This window comes from Ursus americanus, chromosome 2 (assembly GCF_024610735.1).
Source record: "Ursus americanus isolate L20-20 chromosome 2, mUrsAme1.1.p, whole genome shotgun sequence".
NCBI lineage: Eukaryota > Metazoa > Chordata > Mammalia > Carnivora > Ursidae > Ursus > Ursus americanus.
The window spans coordinates 86,345,409-86,367,679 of record NC_142128.1 but is presented as its reverse complement, the minus strand read 5'-3'; the positions used below and the strand labels follow the sequence as shown (position 1 = coordinate 86,367,679).

At 39.9% G+C, this 22,271-nt stretch overlaps 1 protein-coding gene across 4 annotated transcripts; it reads right to left on the bottom strand.

Annotated features, from left to right (window-relative positions):
* Nucleotide 1: 1 nt before the first annotated feature.
* PRG4 (proteoglycan 4) lies at nt 2-16,696 on the bottom strand. Of its 4 annotated transcripts, XM_045811454.2 has the most exons (13): nt 16,601-16,696; nt 15,919-16,017; nt 13,282-13,404; nt 11,889-12,008; nt 9,301-9,450; nt 8,615-8,737; nt 4,409-7,180; nt 3,683-3,760; nt 2,666-2,802; nt 2,240-2,396; nt 1,571-1,771; nt 947-1,072; nt 2-194 (listed from the first exon to the last, which is right to left on the bottom strand). In XM_045811454.2, exons 2-13 carry the CDS (start codon nt 15,989-15,991, stop codon nt 97-99), a joined length of 4,158 nt encoding a protein of 1,385 aa, XP_045667410.2. In that variant the 5' UTR covers nt 15,992-16,017; nt 16,601-16,696; the 3' UTR covers nt 2-96. The 4 variants fall into 4 exon arrangements, with proteins under 4 accessions (XP_045667410.2, XP_087714622.1, XP_045667411.2 ...); XM_087858496.1 differs by lacking the exon at nt 8,615-8,737; XM_045811455.2 differs by lacking the exon at nt 13,282-13,404 and having other exon boundaries at nt 16,601-16,695.
* Nucleotides 16,697-22,271: the final 5,575 nt, after the last annotated feature.

The window sequence follows — 22,271 nt, the reverse complement described above, 5'->3', positions numbered from 1 at the left end:
ATGCTTCTCTCAACATTCTTTATTAATAAAGTGTATTTCAGTGTCAAAATTTTTCATTCTTCATTTAGTTAGTTGACTTTTCCTTTGCCCGTGGGTCTAAGGACAGTTGTACCAGACATTGGATAAGCTCCTCCCAAAACGAGTAGTGACGACTCTTACTGTTCTACTGGGTTCATCGATGTTATAGTATTGATCTAAATAGAAGAGAAATCACTTTTTAACTAAAAAGAAAACAAAACCCTTGAACTTAAAAATAGTTTGTGTTGAAAGTGTTTATCATTTTAATATCAGAAATGTTTGTATTGATTAATTTGAGCTTTCTGACAAAAATAAAAACAGTTACCTTGACAGATTGACTTTTCACCAGCTTTCTGTAAAATTAGGTTCAACTCTCCTTTTTCAGTGTAAGAGTTTGAGAAAAACTAAGTTTAAAAAAATAATAATTCACTTCAGTTCTATCCTTTAAAAATTTTTGACGTCATTTATATACGTGGAATAACTTAGATTTCTGAATTTTTCAAAGAAAAGTGCCCCAGATAACATAATTTAATTTTTTTTAAAATAATTAGTTTCTCAAGAACTTCTTTGTGATCTTCGGGACTTGTGTAGTGATATAATTTTGTGACACCCAAGACCTCAGTTAAATTCCACAAGTAATGTAAAATATTGTTCTTGGTAACAGTTTTACTCAAGTAATTAGATGGTTTATCATAATAGGCTTTAGTCTCATGAAGGATAGTGCAGAATTGAATTGCAGCGCATTCAATTTAATTGAAAGTAAAGTGAAAATCTGAACATTCTCTTCTTCAGAGCAATTAGAATAAGTGTTATAGTTTAACTTCTCACCTTTAGTCACCATTGAACACTTGTTTTTGCTTCGATTATATTCATTTTTTAGAGATTAGAGCACATCTTTAAGAAACTAAGAAGTTATTTAATAACTTACTCCTAGAAAAGGCGTAGTAATCATAGCCATCGGGTTTTCTGATGTTGGGCAATGCTATAGCTGAAGTAACCACATTTGGAAATCCTCTCCATTGTAAACTCATTTTAACTTCATTATGGAGGAAACCTGTAGATTTAAAGATACCAGACTGAAAGCAATGCACTATAGGAAAGAGCAGCCATTAGAGTCTCACAGGCCTGGATTTGAATCCCAGTTTGGTTACTGAGTAGCTCTGTTATGTTGGGTGAGTTATTTAATTTAGGTGCCTCAGTTTTTGCCCCGTCTGACATGGTGCAAAAAAAAAAAAAACCTACCTTTTAGGACACTGCTGAGGTTTATAGATTTGTATGTAACGTACTTGGTAAGAGGTACTTGATAAATGATATTTATTACAAATAACAAACCTGAGTAAATTGCATTCTTTACTCACAAAAAAAAATATATATATATATATATATATTGATCTGGTCATTAACTGAGGCAAATTGATGTTTTGAATAAATAAGCTTTAAATTATTGGAGCCATATAGTCACTATTTATATTCAATAAGCTTCATTCTGTAAGATAAACTGTATTACATCTGTTTCATGTGTAAGAATTTTTAACACAGTAAGAAACATTACCTTTGTCTTGGTAAGAGACTCTGACGGGTGAATTCAAGTGAATTCTGATGGTGTGTGTTTGAGAAGGTCCTATGGCACGTTCAAAGCGACGTCTCCTAACCTGTGTTGTTTCTCCATACACTGAATAATTGATAGCAGGCCTTCTTCCAGGACATTTTTTGATGGGTTCCTGTTTGTAAATATACTGCTGAATGCCGCCACCTATTATGTATTAGAAAATTGCATGTGATAAGAAAATTAAGCTTAATCCCCCAGGAAGGTCGAGCTTTTACAAGGTAGAGGAAATGATCAGTGTTTCTCATAAAGTATGTCCAGACATTAATAATGACTATTAGTCAAGGGTATTATAAAATAATTGCTAAATGCTGAAATACATGTTGAATGAGTAAAACCAACAGATTTGCATAGTTATATATTTAACTTTGTTTAAAAGTAAATGATTACCTTTATATTAAATGTCCTGAAAATTCAGATGAAATTGTAATTTGCATGCTGAGAGCTCTGAATACTTTTTACTGTCCTCAGTTTTTTTCATTGAAAATAACCTGATTCCAGCCATTAAAGACCTTTGGCAGTAAACCCAGTAATAAATGAAAATATTGAATAAAATTTCCCAGGCAAATCAGTTCTTAGAAGTTTTGTAATTTTGTCAATTATTGTAACACATACCTCTCTTGAAAAAATACACGGATTCAGGTCTGTCCTTGTATTTAGCTATTGAGAGAGCTGCCACTATTTTTCCATTTAGTCCTCCAAATCCTTTTGCAATTTGTTTGGGGTACCCTGGATCTTTTATATCATTGGTGAAACGCCAGTACTGGGAATCCTGATGATTTAACAGAGGAAGTGGTATTAACAGCTTTGGAATACGTGAGTTAGGGATTCATTCTTAGATCTAAATATACGGAGAAAGTTTTAACTTTGTTAAGTGAATAAATTGGCCTTTAATGTTACTAAATCGTTAGCTTTTTATTAAAGTTTGATGACAGAATAGTTGAATAAAATATGGTGACCCTTTGAAGTGGAAGTTAAGCTGATATATGCTCTTAGGATAAAGAATAGCTAGTTACTCATTTCTCTCAGCTGATTTCTTACCTTAAAGAAGAAAGTTTTTCCTTCACAGTTGCATCTGGTAAAAGCAGTATCGATGGGGGAGGGAATACCCCAAACTTCAGTAATTTTACGAGGTGGAGATGGTGGATTGAATGCACTCAGCATCCAGAAATAATGACCTAAAATTGAAAGACATAGATCAGCCTCCAAGCTGAATGAATGATATAATTTATCCCGAAAGAAACCAATATGAAAAACTGTTAATTAGTTCATCATAAAACAAAACAAAACAAAACAAAACCAGACAGAATGTGTTAACACACATTATATGACAAGTTTAGTCAACACTGTTAGGATTAGAACGGAAGTTAGTATTTGAACATTTCTGAAAGTAGGTATTTCTCAGGTCTGAAGTTCAGCATAGCCTTCAAAATATTTGTTTTCCAGTGTCTCTAGAAAGATCCTTCTGGCTTTGTGACTTACAGAAAGGCACTTATCTCCATTTCTTTATCTGTTAGAATTAAGGAGTTACAATCCAGTGACTGCTAAAATCTCTTTAGCTTCTGCCGTGCTAGTGTATGATTTGTTTCCTTTCAGATTTAATCTAAATATATTAGGACTGGACCAGCAGATGGTACAGCAGAGAAGTAACATGAAGTAGCTGCTATTCTCCTGTTAGGTTCCCATAGTATGTAGCACTTTGAACATGTTGCAATCAAGATGTTATTTTCATATAAAATAGAGCAGGGAATACAAATACAAATCTGGGTGTCCTGTCATTTGATATGAAATTAAAATTTGAACTACCTTTTAATTACTAATGGAAAGAAAAAAATTAGTAGTATCTGTTTAAGCTCTCTGTTTTGTTACTCTAATGTGTTTAATTCTGTTAATCCTGTATTTTGATAATACTTTCAGGTTCCCATAATATTGTGTGAGGTAAGTTCATCAGTCAGGTTCCCCTCTGGAAATCTCAACGCAAACTTCCATTCTTCTTTGGTTCTCATAAATGCCAAGAATAAAATGATGGGCAGAAGAAGAAATGTGTGCATAGCTTACCTCGAAATGCAACCAGTGTCCCATTGTGCAAAGTAGTCAGTGCATCTACTGGCTTCCCGTTGCATAAATTAGTCTCATCTAAAACAAAAAAGTAAGCCAATACAAAAGAAAATGAGAAAAGTGTTCATGTTCTTTTCAAATCCTCGCACAGGGCTGTTGCTAAGCTTTTGAAGGGGTTAGCGGGAGGTGTGCATATTTCAGCAATAAAAAGGAAGAGCTATATTTCATAATTGTTTTACTTAAAGGTGATATTATTCAAAAAGTAATATATAAAATAATATATAAAAATCAGAATGGGCCCGGTTACCTGATCTTCATGTAAATTAGATAATTATTGGATGTTTGATCCCAACGCAAAATTCCATTTTTCAGTTTTGATTGCCCTTTGGAATTGGTTTGGAAAAGAATAATATTGCAGACTTTCGCTTTGCATTGTACTCTTGTAAGGATACACTCCCAACTACATTTTTTTGACATTCTATATACCGTCTCTGCATATAGACACAAATGCACTAAATTCCTTATTCGATTTTCCAAAGACCTAATAATCTTACTGTGATTACTCCTCTGCTTACCCATGGAGAAGCTGTAGAACCCCACAAGTTAACAAGTTCAGGGATCTAGATAATTTATCAATAGCGTGCTACTAACTCAGGGCATTCTGGCCCAGATAAATTTAAGTTAACATTACCAATTTTAAAACTGGAAATAACTGATGCTTATTACCTGAAAGGATGGGATTGATGGCAATGTGTTGATTGGATCCTCTCACCAAGATATCAGTGCCTGGGATAAATATAGGGGTTAACACAGGGGGCCTGGGGATCATGTGAGGTTTTTCTCCAGCAATAGCTGCATCTTTATTTGGATTTACTTCAGCTATTTCTGAGTTAAGTCTTTGGTTAGGGCTGGTGGTAGTTAGCACAGCTTCCGCTGAGGAGGTGGGGTGTAATCTAGGCATTGTCGATGTAGTCATCTTCGGGGGAATTGCTGTAGTCTTTGGTTTTCTCCCTTTAGGTATTGTGTTTGGCTTTTTGGTAGAAGTGGGCCTTTTCGGTGCTTTGGTTGGCTTTCGGGGTTTAGAAGTTGACACTTTAGGAGTCGTGGCTGTATCTTTTGGCACAGCTGTGGTTTCCTCGGGTTTATTCACAGTCTCTTCAGTTGTAGTTGTCTTTTTTGTTGTAGTCATTACTTTGGGTGCAAGAGTTGTTGCTTTAGGAGTAATTTTGGACGATGTGATAGACGTTACTTGTGTGGTTGTACTTGTTTTGGACGCAGTGGTCTCTTCTGTTTCGGGTATCATATGTATGTCTTTTTCTGTTTCGTCTTTAGCTATTGTCATTTCAGGTTCGGTCACTTCAGGAGCCTTGGTTATAGATACAGCAGGTTCTTCAGGAACCTCTGGTGTGGGTTCTGCAGGAAACTCAGGAGTTGATTCAGTAGGGTTCTTGGGAGTAGTGGGAGGCTCCATGGTGGTAGTTGTAGTAGTGACCTCTGAGGTGGTTGGAGCAGGTGTCTCAAGAGAAGCTGGAGCAGGCTTCTTGGGGAGTTTGGGGGTGGGCTCCTTGGGGGCAGTGGGTGCAGGCTTCTTGGGGGCGGTGGGTGCAGGCTTCTTGGGGGCGGTGGGTGCAGGCTGTTTGGTGGTAGTGGGTGCAGGCTTCTTAGGGGTGGTGGGTGCAGGTTCTTTGGGAGTGGTGGGTTCAGGCTCCTTGGGAGTGGTAGATGTAGGCTCCTTGGGGGTGGTGGGTGCAGGTTCTTTGGGGGTGGTGGGTGCAGGCTCCTTGGGAGTGGTGGGTGCAGGCTCCTTGGGAGTGGTGGGTGTAGGCTCCTTGGGGGTGGTGGGTGCAGGTTCTTTGGGGGTGGTGGGTTCAGGCTCCTTGGGGGTGGTGGGTGTAGGCTCCTTGGGGGTGGTGGGAGCAGGCTCCTTGGGGGTGGTGGGTACAGGCTCCTTGGGGGTGGTGGGTACAGGCTCCTTGGGGGTGGTGGGTGTAGGCTCCTTGGGGGTGGTGGGAGCAGGCTCCTTGGGGGTGGTGGGTACAGGCTCCTTGGGAGTGGTGGGTGTAGGCTCCTTGGGGGTGGTGGGTGCAGGTTCTTTGGGAGTGGTGGGTTCAGGCTCCTTGGGAGTGGTAGATGTAGGCTCCTTGGGGGTGGTGGGAGCAGGCTCCTTGGGAGTGGTAGGTGTAGGATCCTTGGGGGTGGTGGGTGCAGGTTCTTTGGGGGTGGTGGGTGCAGGCTCCTTGGGGGTGGTGGGTGCAGGCTCCTTGGGGGTGGTGGGAGCAGGCTCCTTGGGGGTGGTGGGTGTAGGCTCCTTGGGGGTGGTGGGAGCAGGCTCCTTGGGGGTGGTGGGTGCAGGCTCCTTGGGAGTGGTGGGAGCAGGCTCCTTGGGAGTGGTAGGTGTAGGATCCTTGGGGGTGGTGGGTGCAGGTTCTTTGGGGGTGGTGGGTGCAGGCTCCTTGGGGGTGGTGGGTGCAGGCTCCTTGGGGGTGGTGGGAGCAGGCTCCTTGGGGGTGGTGGGAGCAGGCTCCTTGGGGGTGGTGGGTGCAGGCTCCTTGGGGGTGGTGGGTGCAGGTTCTTTGGGGGTGGTGGGTGCAAGCTCCTCGGGGGTGGTGGGTGCAGGCTCCTCGGGGGTGGTGGGTGTAGGCTCCTCGGGGGTGGTGGGAGCAGGCTCCTCGGGGGTGGTGGGTGCAGGCTCCTCGGGGGTGGTGGGAGCAGGCTCCTCGGGGGTGGTGGGTGCAGGCTCCTCGGGGGTGGTGGGTGCAGGCTCCTCGGGGGTGGTGGGAGCAGGCTCCTCGGGGGTGGTGGGTGCAGGCTCCTCGGGGGTGGTGGGTGCAGGCTCCTTGGTGGTGGTGGGTTCAGGCTTGGGAGCGGTAGGTGTAGGCTCCTTGGGGGTGGTGGGTGTAGGCTCCTTGGTGGTAGTGGGTATAGGCTTCTTGGGAGTGGTGAGAGCAGGCTTCTTGGGGGTGGTGGGTGTCGGCTCCTTGGTGGTAGGTACAGGCTTCTTGGGGGTAGTAGGAATAGGCTTCTTGGGGGTGGTGGGAGTGGGCTCCTTAGTGGTGGTGGGAGTAGGGGATTTGGTTGTAGTTTCAGCTTTGGGTGTAGATTTAACAGGAGCTTTGGATGTGGGTACAGAATCTTTAGCAGGTGTTTTCTCTGCACTTCGTGTCTCTTTAGTTGAAGTAGTCTTCTCTTTTGTTCCACTTGAAGTCTCTTTGTTTGTTAAAGAAGTCTCTTTAGTTTCAACTGTTGTCTCCTTTTTAGGTGTTGAAGGTGTCCCTTTGGATGTATCAGAATCAGGTGGAAGACTGGGTTTCGGATTTACTGGTTTGCCTGTTGTAATCTTGGGAGGTGTGGTAACTTTATTGCGTTCGGTGGTAGGAGTGTCGGGAGTTGGAGTGAGCTTGATATCACCATTGTCCAGTCCACTTCCAGCTTCATCTACAACTGGTGATTCTGGGGTAGGTTTCTTTTTAGGAGTTTTTTCCTTCTTGTTATCTGTTACTAGAAAAAAATATACACATCTTTTATTTTTGAGTAGTTTTCTCTTCAATAGTGACCTAAAGATCCCATCCTTATCAACTAGCTGTGTATCTCAAGCAAATTGCTGACCTATAATATGTTCATTAATTTATTATAAAATGGTAAATATTGAACTTATCTGATTGAGCTATTTTAGAGAATTAATGAGAAGGGGCGAAAAGCACAAGTTAAAGTCTGTACAGTTAATGTATAGAAACAAGTGGCAATTTTGAAATTACCAACATCATCAACAACAGTTAATTCATCTCTAGATGAGTGCTCTTTGCCCCTCACTTTCTCTACTCTTACTTCACATTACTCAGTGACCTGTCCTTCCCCTTGGAAACCTAGTTCCAACATCTTGTAGATTCACTGCACCAACTGCCTCAGAAGCCTCTACAACTACACTCCAGGAATCTGCTCCAGTCACCCCAATGGTCCCTACTGAGCTCTGTTTCCCTACACATGGCTATTAGCTGCTCTCTTTTCTTGGCGCACCTAAACTTAGTAGCTCAGGGGATACAGAGAGGAGATTAGGATGCCATGGCAGCAAAAGACCCTGTTTGACAGGATTTCTCATAGCAGCTACTCCACAGGTGAATTTCAGAGCCCAAAGAGTATCAAGAGCTCATCACTGAGATGAGTTCCATTTAGCAAACATGTACTGCACTTCTATGGTGTGCAAGACTCTGGATGATTCAAGGATGATGTATTTGCCTATTCAGCCAGAGAAAAGGCTTCAGGGGAAATAACCACCCAGGAAATAGAGTTCTTCAAAACTCTAGTATCCAAAATTCAGTATTTCCTGGAGACAGAGAATATATTTTAGAATTTCAGGAAATAATGAAAAGCAGAACAAAGGAAATCTCTTTTCAGAAGGTAATAGCCTAATCTGTAGTACATTCTCTACTACAAAAAAAAAAAAAAGACAGGATATATAATTTATTAGAAAAATAATAAAAAGCTATAAAATGTGGATAGTAATATTGCCTTTCCCGGAGATTAACATTTTAAAGCACTTAAAGCAGCATATAAATGCAAAATAAAATAAGTAAAAATTAAAGGAAAAATAACACAAGGAACATAGAGAAAGGAGGAGAAGAAAGAAAAATGTATCAGGTGGACAGGAATTAAACCTGAAAACCATAAATGACATCTCTGGTGTCACCCTGTGGTTCCAGAGCTGCTGCACTAGCAGCTTCTTATCCTTTGCTTTAAAGAATGATTGCTTGGCTGCTTTGCACCTGTTTCCTATAGGAAGTTCTCATTAGCATCTTCTACAATGATTTTTACAAATCTGTACACTCCCCAACTCCTGAAAGGTCCTCAAATCATTCTACCAACACGCACTGCTTTTAGATAATTATTATTAATATGGCATTGATAATAGTCTTTGATCTTTATCAATGCTCAAACCTTTAGGTTTCTTCTTTAATTCTTTATTAGCAGCTGAATTTTTGGAAGACTTGATTTTCCGAATAGTTGAAGAGGAAGAGGAAGAGGAGGAGGAAGACTCTTGATTTTCAGAAACAGAATGTTCTATAAATCAAATAAAAAGGTTGGTCACACCAACTGTAATTTAAAGCAAAAAACTGCCAGTCCAAATACAACAAAAAAATACTGTTTACTGAGCTACAAATGTCCATGTATTGCTTTTATCAGTAATATGATCAACTGTTCTTTCAATTTGTTGGTTAAAAGCAAGGTGGCTAAGCTTATCACAGATACTAGCAATATAACTATATTACTTTCTCTCTCTCAACTTTCCCCTCTCCACAGAATCTAATTATCCTGCAGAAAATCACCTGGGCTTTTTTCCCCCCCAATGAGATGTGTTTCTTCTGATTATTTTAACCTACACCCATGCTGGGTTCAGTTATAAGAAAAATAAATAGCTAACAGTTTATAATTTGGCTAAAGAAAAATAAATAGCTGAGGGTTTATAATTTGGCTTAAACTTTGACTTAAAACACATTTTAAAAAGTGTAATGAGACTTTCATGACTCACATGATTCCCTTATTCTATGAAGAGTCTTATAAATGTAGTCCGCCTACAGCTTAGTCCCTTTCAAAACCTTTTATTACATCTGTCATCTTCCTACCTTCTGTTATTTCCTCTGATTCTATCACTTTCTTAGTCTTCTTCTTGTTTGGTGCTTTGGGTGAACGTTTGGTTGTTGATTTGATGGTTTGAGGTGCTCCTGGAGGTGGAGGTGCAGTCTTTGAAGATGGTGGTGTTGGGGGATTATGCACTGAGGCCAAGCAAGACAGGTGGATTAACATCTTGACATTCATCAGCAACTGTTAACTGTGAAAGGACTGGATGCATCTGGCTTCAAGAATCGATGCTGGTGAAAACCAGCATAGGCAGGCTCTTAGCCTAACACTAGTTACTCCAAAGCGATTAATTCTGAACATGCATCACTGTAAAATATTGGTTCTGAAATTGTCATAAGTTATGACAAGGGGCAAATTCTCAGGAGTCAGAAAACCTGAATTCCAGCCCTTGACCTGCAAGGTGCTACCCTTGTGACTTTGAGCAAATGAGCTAACTCCCTCTTGAACTTTGTTTTGTGGTCTGCAAATTGAGATGTTTATTCTAGATGATTTCTGAAGGTATTTCCCGGCCTAAAACATACTTGACTCTATCAGCTCTGTCCCTTATGCCAATCTTCCGTGATGATAGAAATAATTACTGCATGTGAACGAAAGGTGTTTGTGCTCTCAGGAGAGAAATATAATAATTACATTTGTCCTGTTTTCATATTCGTTTAAATCAACGATGCCAATTCACCTTTCTTTCTTATTTTTTAATTACAAAAGTTCTACATGAATATTTACTCTTGTAAAAAGTTCCCACCTTCACATTATGCTTTTCTCAAAATGTGTGGCCCTTCCCCAAGTTAAACAATCGTTAACGGCTTGGTGTGTATCTTTGGAACCTTTTCTCTCCCATCTGCCTACCCTTTCTGTGTCTAGAAGAGAAGACATAGGACATGTTTTGATCATTAGGAACCAGAAGGAAAGGAGAGGGACTTCTGAAAGATAAGAAAGCAGAGAACAGCGAAGACACTTTGAGTAGAGAGAGTTGTGCTAAGTCCTTCTGCTCTTATGGAACATCCCCTAGGAACTCTGGCCAACGCTCTCCATGAGCTGACGACAACACTCCTTCCTCTGTCTCCCCCACCAGACAGCTGAATTTGAGAAACAGTTCTGCCGTACTAGCTAGTGATCTTGAGCCAAGCAACCTCTTGGACTGTTTTCTCACCCACGTTTCTTCAGTTCTTGAAATGTTAACGATTTCGAGATACGTAGATGCCTACAAGCAGTATCTATAGCAATCCCGAAACAACTAGAGGTGACTGGTAAGATAGTTTGGTTGTTATTTTTTTTAAATGAAGTAGTAAAGCTCTGGGTGGTTCCATCTTTTTCAGCGGAAACCCTGACTGTCTTTGTGAATTCTGTAAATGAAACATGACCTTCATCAATGTTTTTCCTTGAGTTCTACATAAGCCTCAGGTAATCTGACCCACCACCTAGTAGCATAAAGCATTGTCTTTAATTAACATGTTCTTTTCAATACTTCATCACTCTCTAACTATCCTCCCTCCCCACCCATCCTCTGCCCAAAATAAAGTCTTGGTTTTTTGTCTCACAGCCAAAACAATGATCAGGGCACTGAGTAAATATGTATCCTTCACCATGAGATCCTTCTGAGAGCTGCAGGAACTCTGCACTCTGAGTTTTTTATTTTAAGGGTGTTGTCTCCATCATTTCTGGAATGCTGTCCAATGAAAACATTGAACAGTTAAGAAATAGCCCTCAACTATGCTGATTAAGTTTTTTACCCTGTTTCTCCACTCTTCAAAAGTAGCAGGATGTACAGTCTGTTTAAATAAAATGATAAGATTATGCAAGTAATGCTTATTTTCACTTTTACCTCCACAAATATTATTGTTTTAAAAGTAGAATTTAAGAATAAACATTTGGTAAAAGAAAGAAATTCATTGTTTTTTTAAGTATTTTTTAAATTAATTATTTTTTTGAAAATCTGAAGAGTTTTATTACACTCTCAAAGTACTCCTTCAGGACCTATAACCAGAGAAAAGGATCTTAAAATGGGGCACTATCCCTTCTTATTGACTCTCTCACACACAGGGATTTAGATAGAGATGACCATGGACTGCAGAGATGGCAAGAGATGTACAACAGACAGTTGGTGGGTTTGCCTATAAATTTAATGTCTTTAACTCCTAAATTGACTAGTTTAGAGAAGCTGAAAGTGTCATTCTGTCCTTCAGTATACACTCAAAAACACTAAAGCCAAAAACACAGCTAGCTCAAAGCGCCACTGACTTTGTGGGGTCAGCATCATGATGATGAGACAAGAAATCGCTGAGTGAGCTGCTTACTGTTGACTTCACCTGAAATTGGACCACACCTGAGGAAAAAGCACGTACACTCAGCCCCTATCCTGTTCCTCAACCAGCAATCTCTGGCGCTTCTAGTGCTGTTGGAAGAGGCTTTCCTCCTTTCATTCATTCTTGGTGAAACAAAATTAATACAAAATAGTTTGGGTTAGTAAAATCAAGTCCCTAGATGGGTGCATATTAGACATTATCAGCGAAACGAAGGTAGGTGCGCAGGTCTGGCTGCCCTGAGAGGCGCTGATTGCCACCATGATGCTTACCTTTTCCACAAAAATTCTCATAATCAGGACAGCACTTGCCATACTTCTTACATTCTGAGTCACAGTCACACTCCCTCCCTCTTGCAAAGGACTCGAAGCAGCGGCCTTTACAGGAAAGCTCTACCCAGAGCAAAACAAAACATTACAGATTATTGATTACGCAGCCACACCCACGTACTGAGAGCCATTTCCCACCTCACAGCTGACTAGGGTTCCAAAAGTGCTTTTCTGAGCTTTCATTTGGAATTTGGAAAATAGGTGGTTTTCCAAGTGGAGAATTCAAGAAAGAAATATGGTGACTCAGAGAAGTTTTCTTGTCCTTCAAGGCTCCAAGAGACACCCTGTGCTGTCTGAGTCATTTCACATATGTACAATGGAAGAGTGGGAACCCTTTATATGAAATCCCTCCATTCTCTCCACCTCGCATCACTGCTTTGTAATAGATGTTTATTAAGTGAACGTTCAGACCTCACAAAAATATTCCAAAGAGCTGGCTTAATATAGATGGGTCACTGTTGAGGCTCAAAAATCATTTATAAAACGCAGAGGCCTTTATTGTGACAAACCGAGCAAGGTGTAGAGTTGAAAGATTTCAGCCTAATCCCACAGCATGGATTATGCTTGCTCACGTCAAAACAAGCCTTGGTTAGAAGCACAGTAACTTACCAAGGCCTGTTTGAAATGATTACCTTATACGACACATAACTGTACAGCAATAAATTTATCAACTTCACATACAAATTCTAAAGTGAACATAGCTCTGAACCACTTTTAATTATAATTTTCAAAAGTTGGAGATGAAATGTCCCTGTGTTAACAAAATGATCCAAAATGTGTTCAAGGGAAATACCACTCATAATTTAAAATTCAGATTCCTTGGGTTTTAACTGAAATTCCTCATTAAACACTAATGCTTCATATTTAAAGTGCCTTTTTTCAGGTACTTTAGAAACATATCAAAAAGTCCAACAGTAGGTAAGATTGTTTTATATCCATGGATTCTTTTGATGAAACTATTGAACGACCCCAATACTAAGCAATTACATCTCTGGTAGTGAATAATTACTCATAGGTATTTACTTAATGACTCCCGAGTCACAGTATTCTCTATTTAAAACAAGACATTTTACTTGGGACTAGTCAATAACCTTGCGCACCTGACAGCTTTCCAGGCTCCCCTCCCCTCCACCCCCCCACCCCCCCAACCCCCCCCACCGAGGCACGAGCTTTGACACCATCCCTAGTTACGACACGCTGCAACATGTATGCGAGGAAGGGAAAGGCACTTGAGCAAAAAGAAGTGCAAGAGTGTGGAAACAGCGCTGCAAGGGGGTGCAAGGGGACTCACAGAACAGTGCTGCGTGACAGGGAGACACTAGCTGTCAGGACTTACCCACGGTGCAGACTTTCTTGAAATCAGGGCAGCACTCCATGTAGTGTTGACAGTTATAATCACAGTTGCAGGTGGCATCTCTAGAATACCCTTCCCCACATCTCCCTGCACAGCTTGGTAAATCTAAAATTATACAATACTAGTGTAAACATGGCCAAACTGCTTCACAGAAAGGAAGAGATCTAATGAGAAGGATAAAGCCACTTGGCGAGGGAGAATTTTATCAATTGGAAAAGGTCGGGAATGATGGGCAGCAATGGGTCCAGAGATGACCTTAGCCTGATCGCTTATGTGACCTTGATCATGACACTTCTTTCTTCACTTGACTGAGAAGATAAATACACTTTTGAAAATCAGGCAAAGTTAACAGCTTTGAAAACAGTGGGTGACATCCCTGGGGGGAGGGGTAGCAGCTGCAACTCTCCTGAGGCCCCCACTAATGAGGACTAGCTGACATTTATTCAACATCTCTGTGCTGGGCACTGAGTCATACGTTATCTCTAATGTTTATGAAAATGTTGCCACGAGAGTATTAGTAGCCCCCTTTGAGAGATAAGGAAGCTGAAACACGGAGACTTTAATCACTAGCTCACGGACACCCAGTTAATAGTTCCAGGATGTATGTATTACAGGTCAATTAATACCTACTAATTATTCATATTGACCTCTTTCACTCTCCGAAGCGTCCTGATTCGGATAATAAGTTATATGGTCACCTAGAATTCGAACTCTGAAATCTCTGATTCTAAAGCCCACAGTTTTCCCGCCCAATCACATTGCCTCTCATCTCTCATGTTGAGTTTAAAGCAAGCTGGTTATGCCAGCAAAAACTTCCCCAGTCTCCCTCTTCGTTTTATTCATGAGGATAACTGCATTCTTTAAATGTTGTGGAAGTCAGATGTTTACAACCACAACTACAGTGAGTATAAAATAGATAACTGTTCAAATAGCATCTGGGCATGAATATAAAGGTCAGAGTTATTCTGGGTAAAACAAAACAAAAATAAAACAAAAGCGTGATGATCCTCAAATGTCTTTTTAAAAATAATTTGGAAAACAGCTTCCTGAGAGAATAACCACAAAAATGTAACAATGGAATCCATCTCTGGAATAGAAATTGTTAGGCGCAATATCCTAAAGCCATACAGGGACGTTGAAACACACTGGAAAAATCTCAAATTAATGAGTCCTGGAAAGTGAAAGTCTTCATATGCAAAGAAAATAGTAAATATTAGGACAACCTTCACAACTTTTTGCGTACATATGTGCACAATACATACAAAAATGCATATATAGTGTATGTATATAAATACATATATTATATATAAAGGAAAAAGAATGAGAAGTTGAGAAGGCAAGACAAGCAGACAATACAACATTAAAGGCTATTCTTTTCTAGTTAGCAGATTTCTGAAATAGGAAATCAATTATCTTTACAGTAAGAGCAATTATTTTCATAGATTAAATGACTGTCCTCTTTTTATTGCTATTAATTTTAACAACTAATTTTAAATTTATTCATTTAAAAGAAAGTAAAACCGTTTTAGAGAACTATTGATCTTATTACAGAGGAAAGGTAGATTAGGAAATGCTCTCAGTGTTGTGGGCGTTGTAATACTATCACAGGAGAGCAAAGGAGTCTAGAGATAACTGCGGTGGCCATCATTCCTTATTAAATATTCACATTTACTTTCACGTGTTTTTCCATCTTATCTAAGTGAGTCTGAAACTATGTTCGTGGCAGGAGTTTATCTCTCATGCTTAGGCTGGTGGGAATTTTAACTATTTTCCTGGAAGTGTCTACTTTATAAATGGAATTTCACCGTAACAGTCATGCACCTTGATTTTTCTTCTCTCCGGTTTTGCTCATCAAAGGAAAAAAAAAAAAAAAAAAGGAAACAAAAATCCAACGCTTGGGATTACTGTCACTCATCAACCTTGGTCGCATGCTAGAGACCTGGGCTAAGGTGATTACACTGAAGGTATCTTAACGTTCTCTAAAATGACTAACAAGAACTGTTCATCCAGGACAGACTGTTTTTGGAAGACTGTGAATAGTTCAATATCATAATATATAAGATGACATGTATGCAAGTGTCTGGATGACTAGTCCTTATAAGAAAGACAGAACTTCCAAGATTAACACAAGACCATTTGAAACTTTGTTCATGTTCGTTGTAATACGATATCTAGTTCTACATGAGGCCAAAATAAGTCATCGATAATTTATGCGATGTAAAATACTTGTTAAATTTATTGTAAACATGGAAGCAAAAATTACATGTTATTTCAACACTGTTCTTTTCAGCTCCTCTGACAATGCTCTATCACCCTAGCAGAGTTTCATCCCGTGTCTGTATTTTGTTGAACTTTTGGAAGAACCATAAAAAATAATGAGCACAGAAATTATTCTATAGAAAAGCTCAAAACTTAAAAGATTTCATAAGACATGAGAAAAAAGTGAGAATTCCAAAATGCTTATAAATATGCCACATATGTTTCACATAATTTTAAAATTGTACTACACATTAAGCTCAAACAAATATGTCTTTAGAAATTTCTTTTGGTGTCATAATGGTCACCACAGAATGATTAGCAACAGCTGTTAAATAAAAGTGTTTTTGATGGTTAAGTTACCTTGAGAAGAAACTTGCTGAAGCAAGAAAACAGAAAGTAGCAGCAAGTATATGGGAAGTATTTTCCACTCCATGGCTATTTCCAGGTACAGAGCCCTAACTGAAAAGAAAAGAAAAGTATCAAAAACTGCTCTTTGATCTCACCACTCGTTTATGCCTGTGTTACTTACCGTGTTTCAGCAACTTTTAAAAGGCGATTTAATGATAAAACCATCCCACGCTTGAAACAAGACTTTTAAAGATAATCAGCCTTAATTCTATTGTAAATATTTGACCATTAGATTTAATCTTATGCAGAAGAAATCAAGTCACCATCTCAATCATGTTACCGACCATTTTAATACTTTCAAACTCCCACCAAATGGAAAACAGCCTTATCTCAACACTATTTAAATTACAGCATATACTTACAGTGCAAGGTTGAAATCCCAGCTTGGGGGGAAAAAAATAACCAGCTTCAGTAAAATGTAATTTAACAAACACAGAAATGACCGTTCCAACTTCCCCTTAACTTTCCATATAAATTTGTCAGCTTCCAACAGGTGTACTGCATACCTGTGGTCCTTTTCAAAACTTTCCTACTACTATCCTTATAAATCTTTTCAAACTCCTTGACTAAAGCATAACCCTATTGAATCGTAAACACATTTAATTTCACGAAGCAAGTTAACTTTGACACTTACCGGTAAAAGCAATAGTGAGTTTTTCCAATGTCCTGGAAGTCTTATATATCAGTGCAAATATATTGGGATGAACCAATTAGTCCAAAGGTTAGACAGAATCAACAGTGACAACCTATGAAATCAAACTTTCCTCATTTGTTGGAAGAGGGCCCAGACAGCTAGACTTAGGCAACATCTGGAAAACACTTCCATTAAGAAAAATGACTACTACAAAATAAATTTAGGATTATTGGCCAAAACACACTTCTAATTTCTGAGTGAAATGAACAAATTGTTCTGAGATGGTAAATAGTTCTGGCAAATCTTGACTAGCGTATCAAAGCAGCAGTGTCAAAAGAGTCAAATGTTGGTGTCCCTTCTTGCCTTTTTTTCCCCCAGCTAAATCTAGCAAAGAGTAATTTTGAAACTTATCTACTGCCAGTTTGTGGCTAAATTTTCTTAACTTACACAATTAAATCAAATGTGCATTTCTTGAGTATTTGCATTTTCACTGAGCACAGAAAATATGCTCCGAATTGCCACAGGTAATGGTCTACGCTGTGGATTTTCTAGCTTCTTCTACCATGTAAAACCCTGCTTCGAAAGTGTAAATTTCTCCCTTAGCCCCTTTATTTAAACACAGCAGTGTGTGAGAATGGTCTTTTAAATTACTAATTTAGCTTCCTTACCCCAGAAAATGTCAACTACCATCTTGCAGAGCTCGGTCAGCTCTGCTCAACCTTTTACCTCAGTTTGATATGAAATGTTCCTGTTAAAATCCTATCTACCGGGGTCCCCTGGGTGGCACAGCCGGTCAGGTGTCCGACCATGGTTTTGGCTCAGGTTACGATCTCAGGGTCGTGGGATCGAGCCCCTCTTCAAGCTCTGTACTCAGCATGGAGTCTACTTGAGATTCTCTCTCTTCTCTTTCTACCCCTCACATGTGCTCTCTCGCTCTCTTTCATAAATAAATAAATCTTTAAGGAAAAAGAAATCCTGTCTACCTGCATAAGGCCTAGCTTGTGTCCTACTACCTCCCTGAAACCTTCCCATTTCAACCCCAACGGCATCCAGAATCATAGTCAACAAAGTACTGCCTTTTGTGGCAGTTATCTGTGGATCTGTCTCCCGCCCACTTCCACTCCACAGACTGTGGTTTCAACCGACGCCTGTGCCTTCCTTCTGTTGCCAGCACGGAATCCAACGCTTCACCGACGTTGTGTTTACCACGTGCTCTTCCAACCAAACTGTTGTGTTCCACTGTGTGGTAATATTTGGTAGGTCCTGTGTTTAAGTATCACAAAATGCCTTCAAGTTAAATAATAACCCCCACATTTTACAAGTAAAATGAAGAAGACCCACAAATGAAAAATCTGTGAGGATACATCGAGGATACATAAGGAGGAGGAGCCAGAGACAAGATTTGAACCCATGTCTTTTTATTTCAAGTTCCCCCATGTTTCTACAAACTGAGGGTTGCTGGAGGGGAGGTAGGTGGGGGGTGGGGTAACTGGGTGATGGGCATTTAGGAGGGCACTTGAAGTAATGAGCACTGGGCGTTGTATGCAACTGATCAATCACTGAACTCTATCCCTGAAACTAATAATATAGTATATGTTAATTAAATTGAATTTAAATTAAAAAATAAATAAGTAAAGTTCCCTCATGTCTCTATTATATCCGGCCTCTTTTGGTCAAAGCCATCACTCAGTCCTTAATCATAGTACTAACTTTTACTCTTTCATGTGTGTATGTGGGTTTATGAGATTGTGACCTTTGTTAAGATGAATTATAATATAAACATCTCTTTTGTTCCCACAACGCTTATTCTGGGCTAAATATATCATGTAAGAGGACAATTTAGAGACTGTCAGCTCACCTCTAACTAATCTCCTTCCTCTGGGAACTACCTCACCATCTTTAGGGGCATTTCCATTTTAGCGCTGTCACACTTGTGATTTTTGCCACACCCACCAAAGCTGATAGCATTAGGTACAGAAAGCTGAAATAAATTGAGCCAATGTTTTCCTACCCTGGAAATTTGGAATTGTGATTCAGACATGACAAGTCTGTCTAGGTAGACCTATAACAGGTCAACATTTGTCCACTGTCTGAAGAAGGAGAGAAAATCCTTGAGAACCAAGAGGCACAAATGCAGGAAGGAGTCATGGAGACAGAGGCGGAAAGAGCTCTGCCAGCTTTCCAGTCTTGCTGACTCCTTGTTCCTGAGACCCAGATGCCTCCTTGCTCTGTGTCCTTAAGGCAGACCCCCCCTTCGAGGCTGGAGCTGACTAAAGATGCTTTCTGCTACTTAAAATCATTAATCAATACAGAGAAGAGGTGCAAAAGATCCTGTTGGATGGAACTGAACCAAATTCTCTTCATTCTTAGCTTTCTGAGGCCAAGAGGGGGAAGCTAGAAGCTTTGTAACATTTTCAAGTCAGACCTCCAGTAACACTCATTCTTAAGCCCAGGTTTTATTCTAAAGTTGGGAAACTGACAAATAAAGCAAAACACACATGCACAATTGTGACCAATCATAACTTTAAACATATCCATTAACACGTTCTCATTTTCATCAACTACATTTTCTCTGCATAATAAAGCATGGAAAAGAATGAAAACCTTTATTAAATGCCAAGTTCCTGAGGCTTAACTTATCAATACCTGATTTGCATAATTCTATGTGTAATGAGGCTATCTGGGTAAGTAAAGTTTGCCCTTAAGGCATGGAAGCATTTTAATTTTATCTACTAACTATATCTTTATAAACTGTACTAAATGCATCCTTCTGTGAATATTGGGCCATTTAACCTACCTTACTGATGACATGGCAATCATTGGTTATACGTACCTCCTTTGAGATTTCTTTTCTCATTGAAGGTATTTTTTTTTTTTTTTTTTTGCTTTCACTTAAATCTCATTTAACCGGGACAAAAACTATCCTAGGATTGGTTTCTGGTCGGGGGAGTTGGGGAGAGGAGAGGAACGAGAGATAGGGAGGACGTAAGTAACACTGGGTCCTACTCATCTTCTAGAGAGGACCTCCGCATGAGTTCGTCCTCATAAACATGAGTTTCGGGACCTGGCAGCCACACAGCGAGGCCTTCAGAAAACACTCAAGGGTGCTTAGGGATATTTGCTCTGCATTAAATGATCCCAGACTGTTGTGCCTTCTCCTTGCTGCGTTCTGTCTCCATCCCTGCCGTTAGCTGTCACTTTACCCTGTAGCCAGTGCATCTGTACCTAATGGCTTCTCTCCATCTTTCCACATCTTTGATGTGTTTCATTTTCTTCCAGCAGCAGCCTAGGAAAAACTGAAGCATGCCAGCGGAAAACCACAGATGCAAGCTCCCTCTTTATTGCCCCAATTTTGTTCACAACGCTCTTAGAGCACTCTGGAAATGGAATAACTCCTCTCCTCTCCTATGGAATAGTGACCAGGATTTGGAGACTCGCTCTCTGTCTGTTCTGCTCATGGCATTTTCACATAGTGGAAAGGGGTGTGGCTTTCTTTCTGGATGTTGATCCAAAGCCTGACATTAGGTAAGAAAAGTATTATTGCATTTGCTCTTGAAGAGTGCGGCAGTCTGAAAATTGCTCCCGGTTTTTCCTACCTTTTTCTACCTGCCCAGCTAGAGATTACATGGCCCAGCTTCCTCCAGGTTTGTGTGGCCCGGTGACTGCATTTTCTCCTATGAAATGTGACTAGAAGAGACAGGCGCAACTTCCTCCCTACTTTCCTAACAGGAAATCGCTTCATCTGAACTTCCTGTTTTCCTCCTTTCTTCCCGACTGGAAGGCAGACTTCAGAGACCAGCCTTGATCACGCAGACGAGGATGGCAGGCTAGGGAATAGTACCGTTTACGGGTCACAAAAGCACTCCCTTTCCTGGGACTAGCCAAGAGAGTTGCACACAAGGAAATAAATCTTCATTTTATTTGGACAACTCTAATTTGGGGTCTTTTCGTGACACCAACTTAGCTATTACCCTAACATAGAAATCTTATGAAATTCCCAAATATTTAAAGGATTGTATTTTAAAAGTTGATTTTGATACTGTACAGCAATGTAAAGAATGAACTACTGGTAATAAACTATTAATATTGGAAAGAGAGCGGTAAACTATTTTTACTTGTGGATGACATAATTGTGTATGCAGAAAATCCTAAGGAATCCACAAAAAGCTGTAAAAGCTAATGAATTTAACAAAATCACAGGGTACAAGAAGATGAACGTTGAGCCATGCATGAACGTAGATGCACTGCCTCTACTGAATGTTTTGAGAATAAGAGTTCATTTGTTTATTTGTTCATTCATTCAGTTCTTTTGATGAACAAACAGTACTTACTACATGTCAGCTCTACGTAAATTGCTGGAGGAGCCTGTGGTCCCTCAGAGTTTTTGGTCAGGGAACTAGACATTTAAACCAATAGTTTAAATAATATGTGGAAAGGAGGAGGCAATGTGGCGAACAGCTAAAATTGGCCTTTGGCATCAGTCAGACCATTGTTCATATCTCATTTTCTACCTGGTGGGCTTATGCAACTCTCTTGACTTATCTAGTCCTCGGTTTCCTTATCTGCAAAATGGGAGCAATCATTCCCATTATTATTTGGCATTACAGAGATGCATCAGAGATAAGAGAGAATTACATTGAACAGTAGTGACATGTGCTCAATAAATTGTAGGTATTATGGTTGTGGTTATGGTTATGAGTCAGGAGCTGCATGCCACCTGCTATGGAAACCTGGATGAGCAAGTGCCAACCCCGCCCCAGGAATTCTTTGCAGAAGGATGACATAATCTGGAGTCTGAAGGCTCCTATGTCTGGGACCAGGGGCAGTAGACAAAGACCATGAAAGCAAAGACCAGTAAGCAAAATACGATGGCTCCTCTTTTCCATTTTTCTTGCCTATTTTGCTTTTTACCCTTGATAATCTGACTCTCTGGGGAACTGAATTGTAGAAGATAAAGCAATGACCTTATAATCATCCTAACATAGGCTTTTTCTAATGGACCATTTTAGTAACTTGCTGATAATAGAGAACGTGTGGAGCATTTACTGTGTTACATGGTGCCTGTGCGTGAGTTTATCAAGCCTCACAGTGATCTTATGAGATAATTATTAGTATTAAACCCATTCTACCTTTGAGAAAGTAAGTTGCTTAAGATCACAAAACTAGACAACCAATAGATGGTAAAGGACTTTAACCCAGGCCTGACTAGAAAGCCCATGATTTTAACCAGCTCCATGCCCCACAGGCTATAATATGCAGGGTTAATCACTTTTTCTTGGTGCTCCTACCTAACTATATTTGTATTTCTCAATGGGCATTTCACATTTAATATCCATCTTTCTCACTAGGTCATGAGCTTTTTCAGGTTCCAGAATGCTTGCGTCTTACTCATTTTTAGCCTTTTTCACAGCTGGGGCGGTGTCTTTTTGTACAAGATTTGTATCTATATCTGCTTGTTCAAATCAACTTCAGTTTACCATTTTTCTTTTAATGGCCACTCTGACCTCCTTTCTCTGTTTTCTAGCTCTTTTCACTATAGCATTTCAATCATTCCAGTCTCCCTTACCTGGATTCCAGAATTCAAGGAAGTATACTCCGCGACAGTTCAGACAAAATCATTACAAATTTATTTTCCAGTAGCTAACAACATGACTAATTTTCCCATAACTAC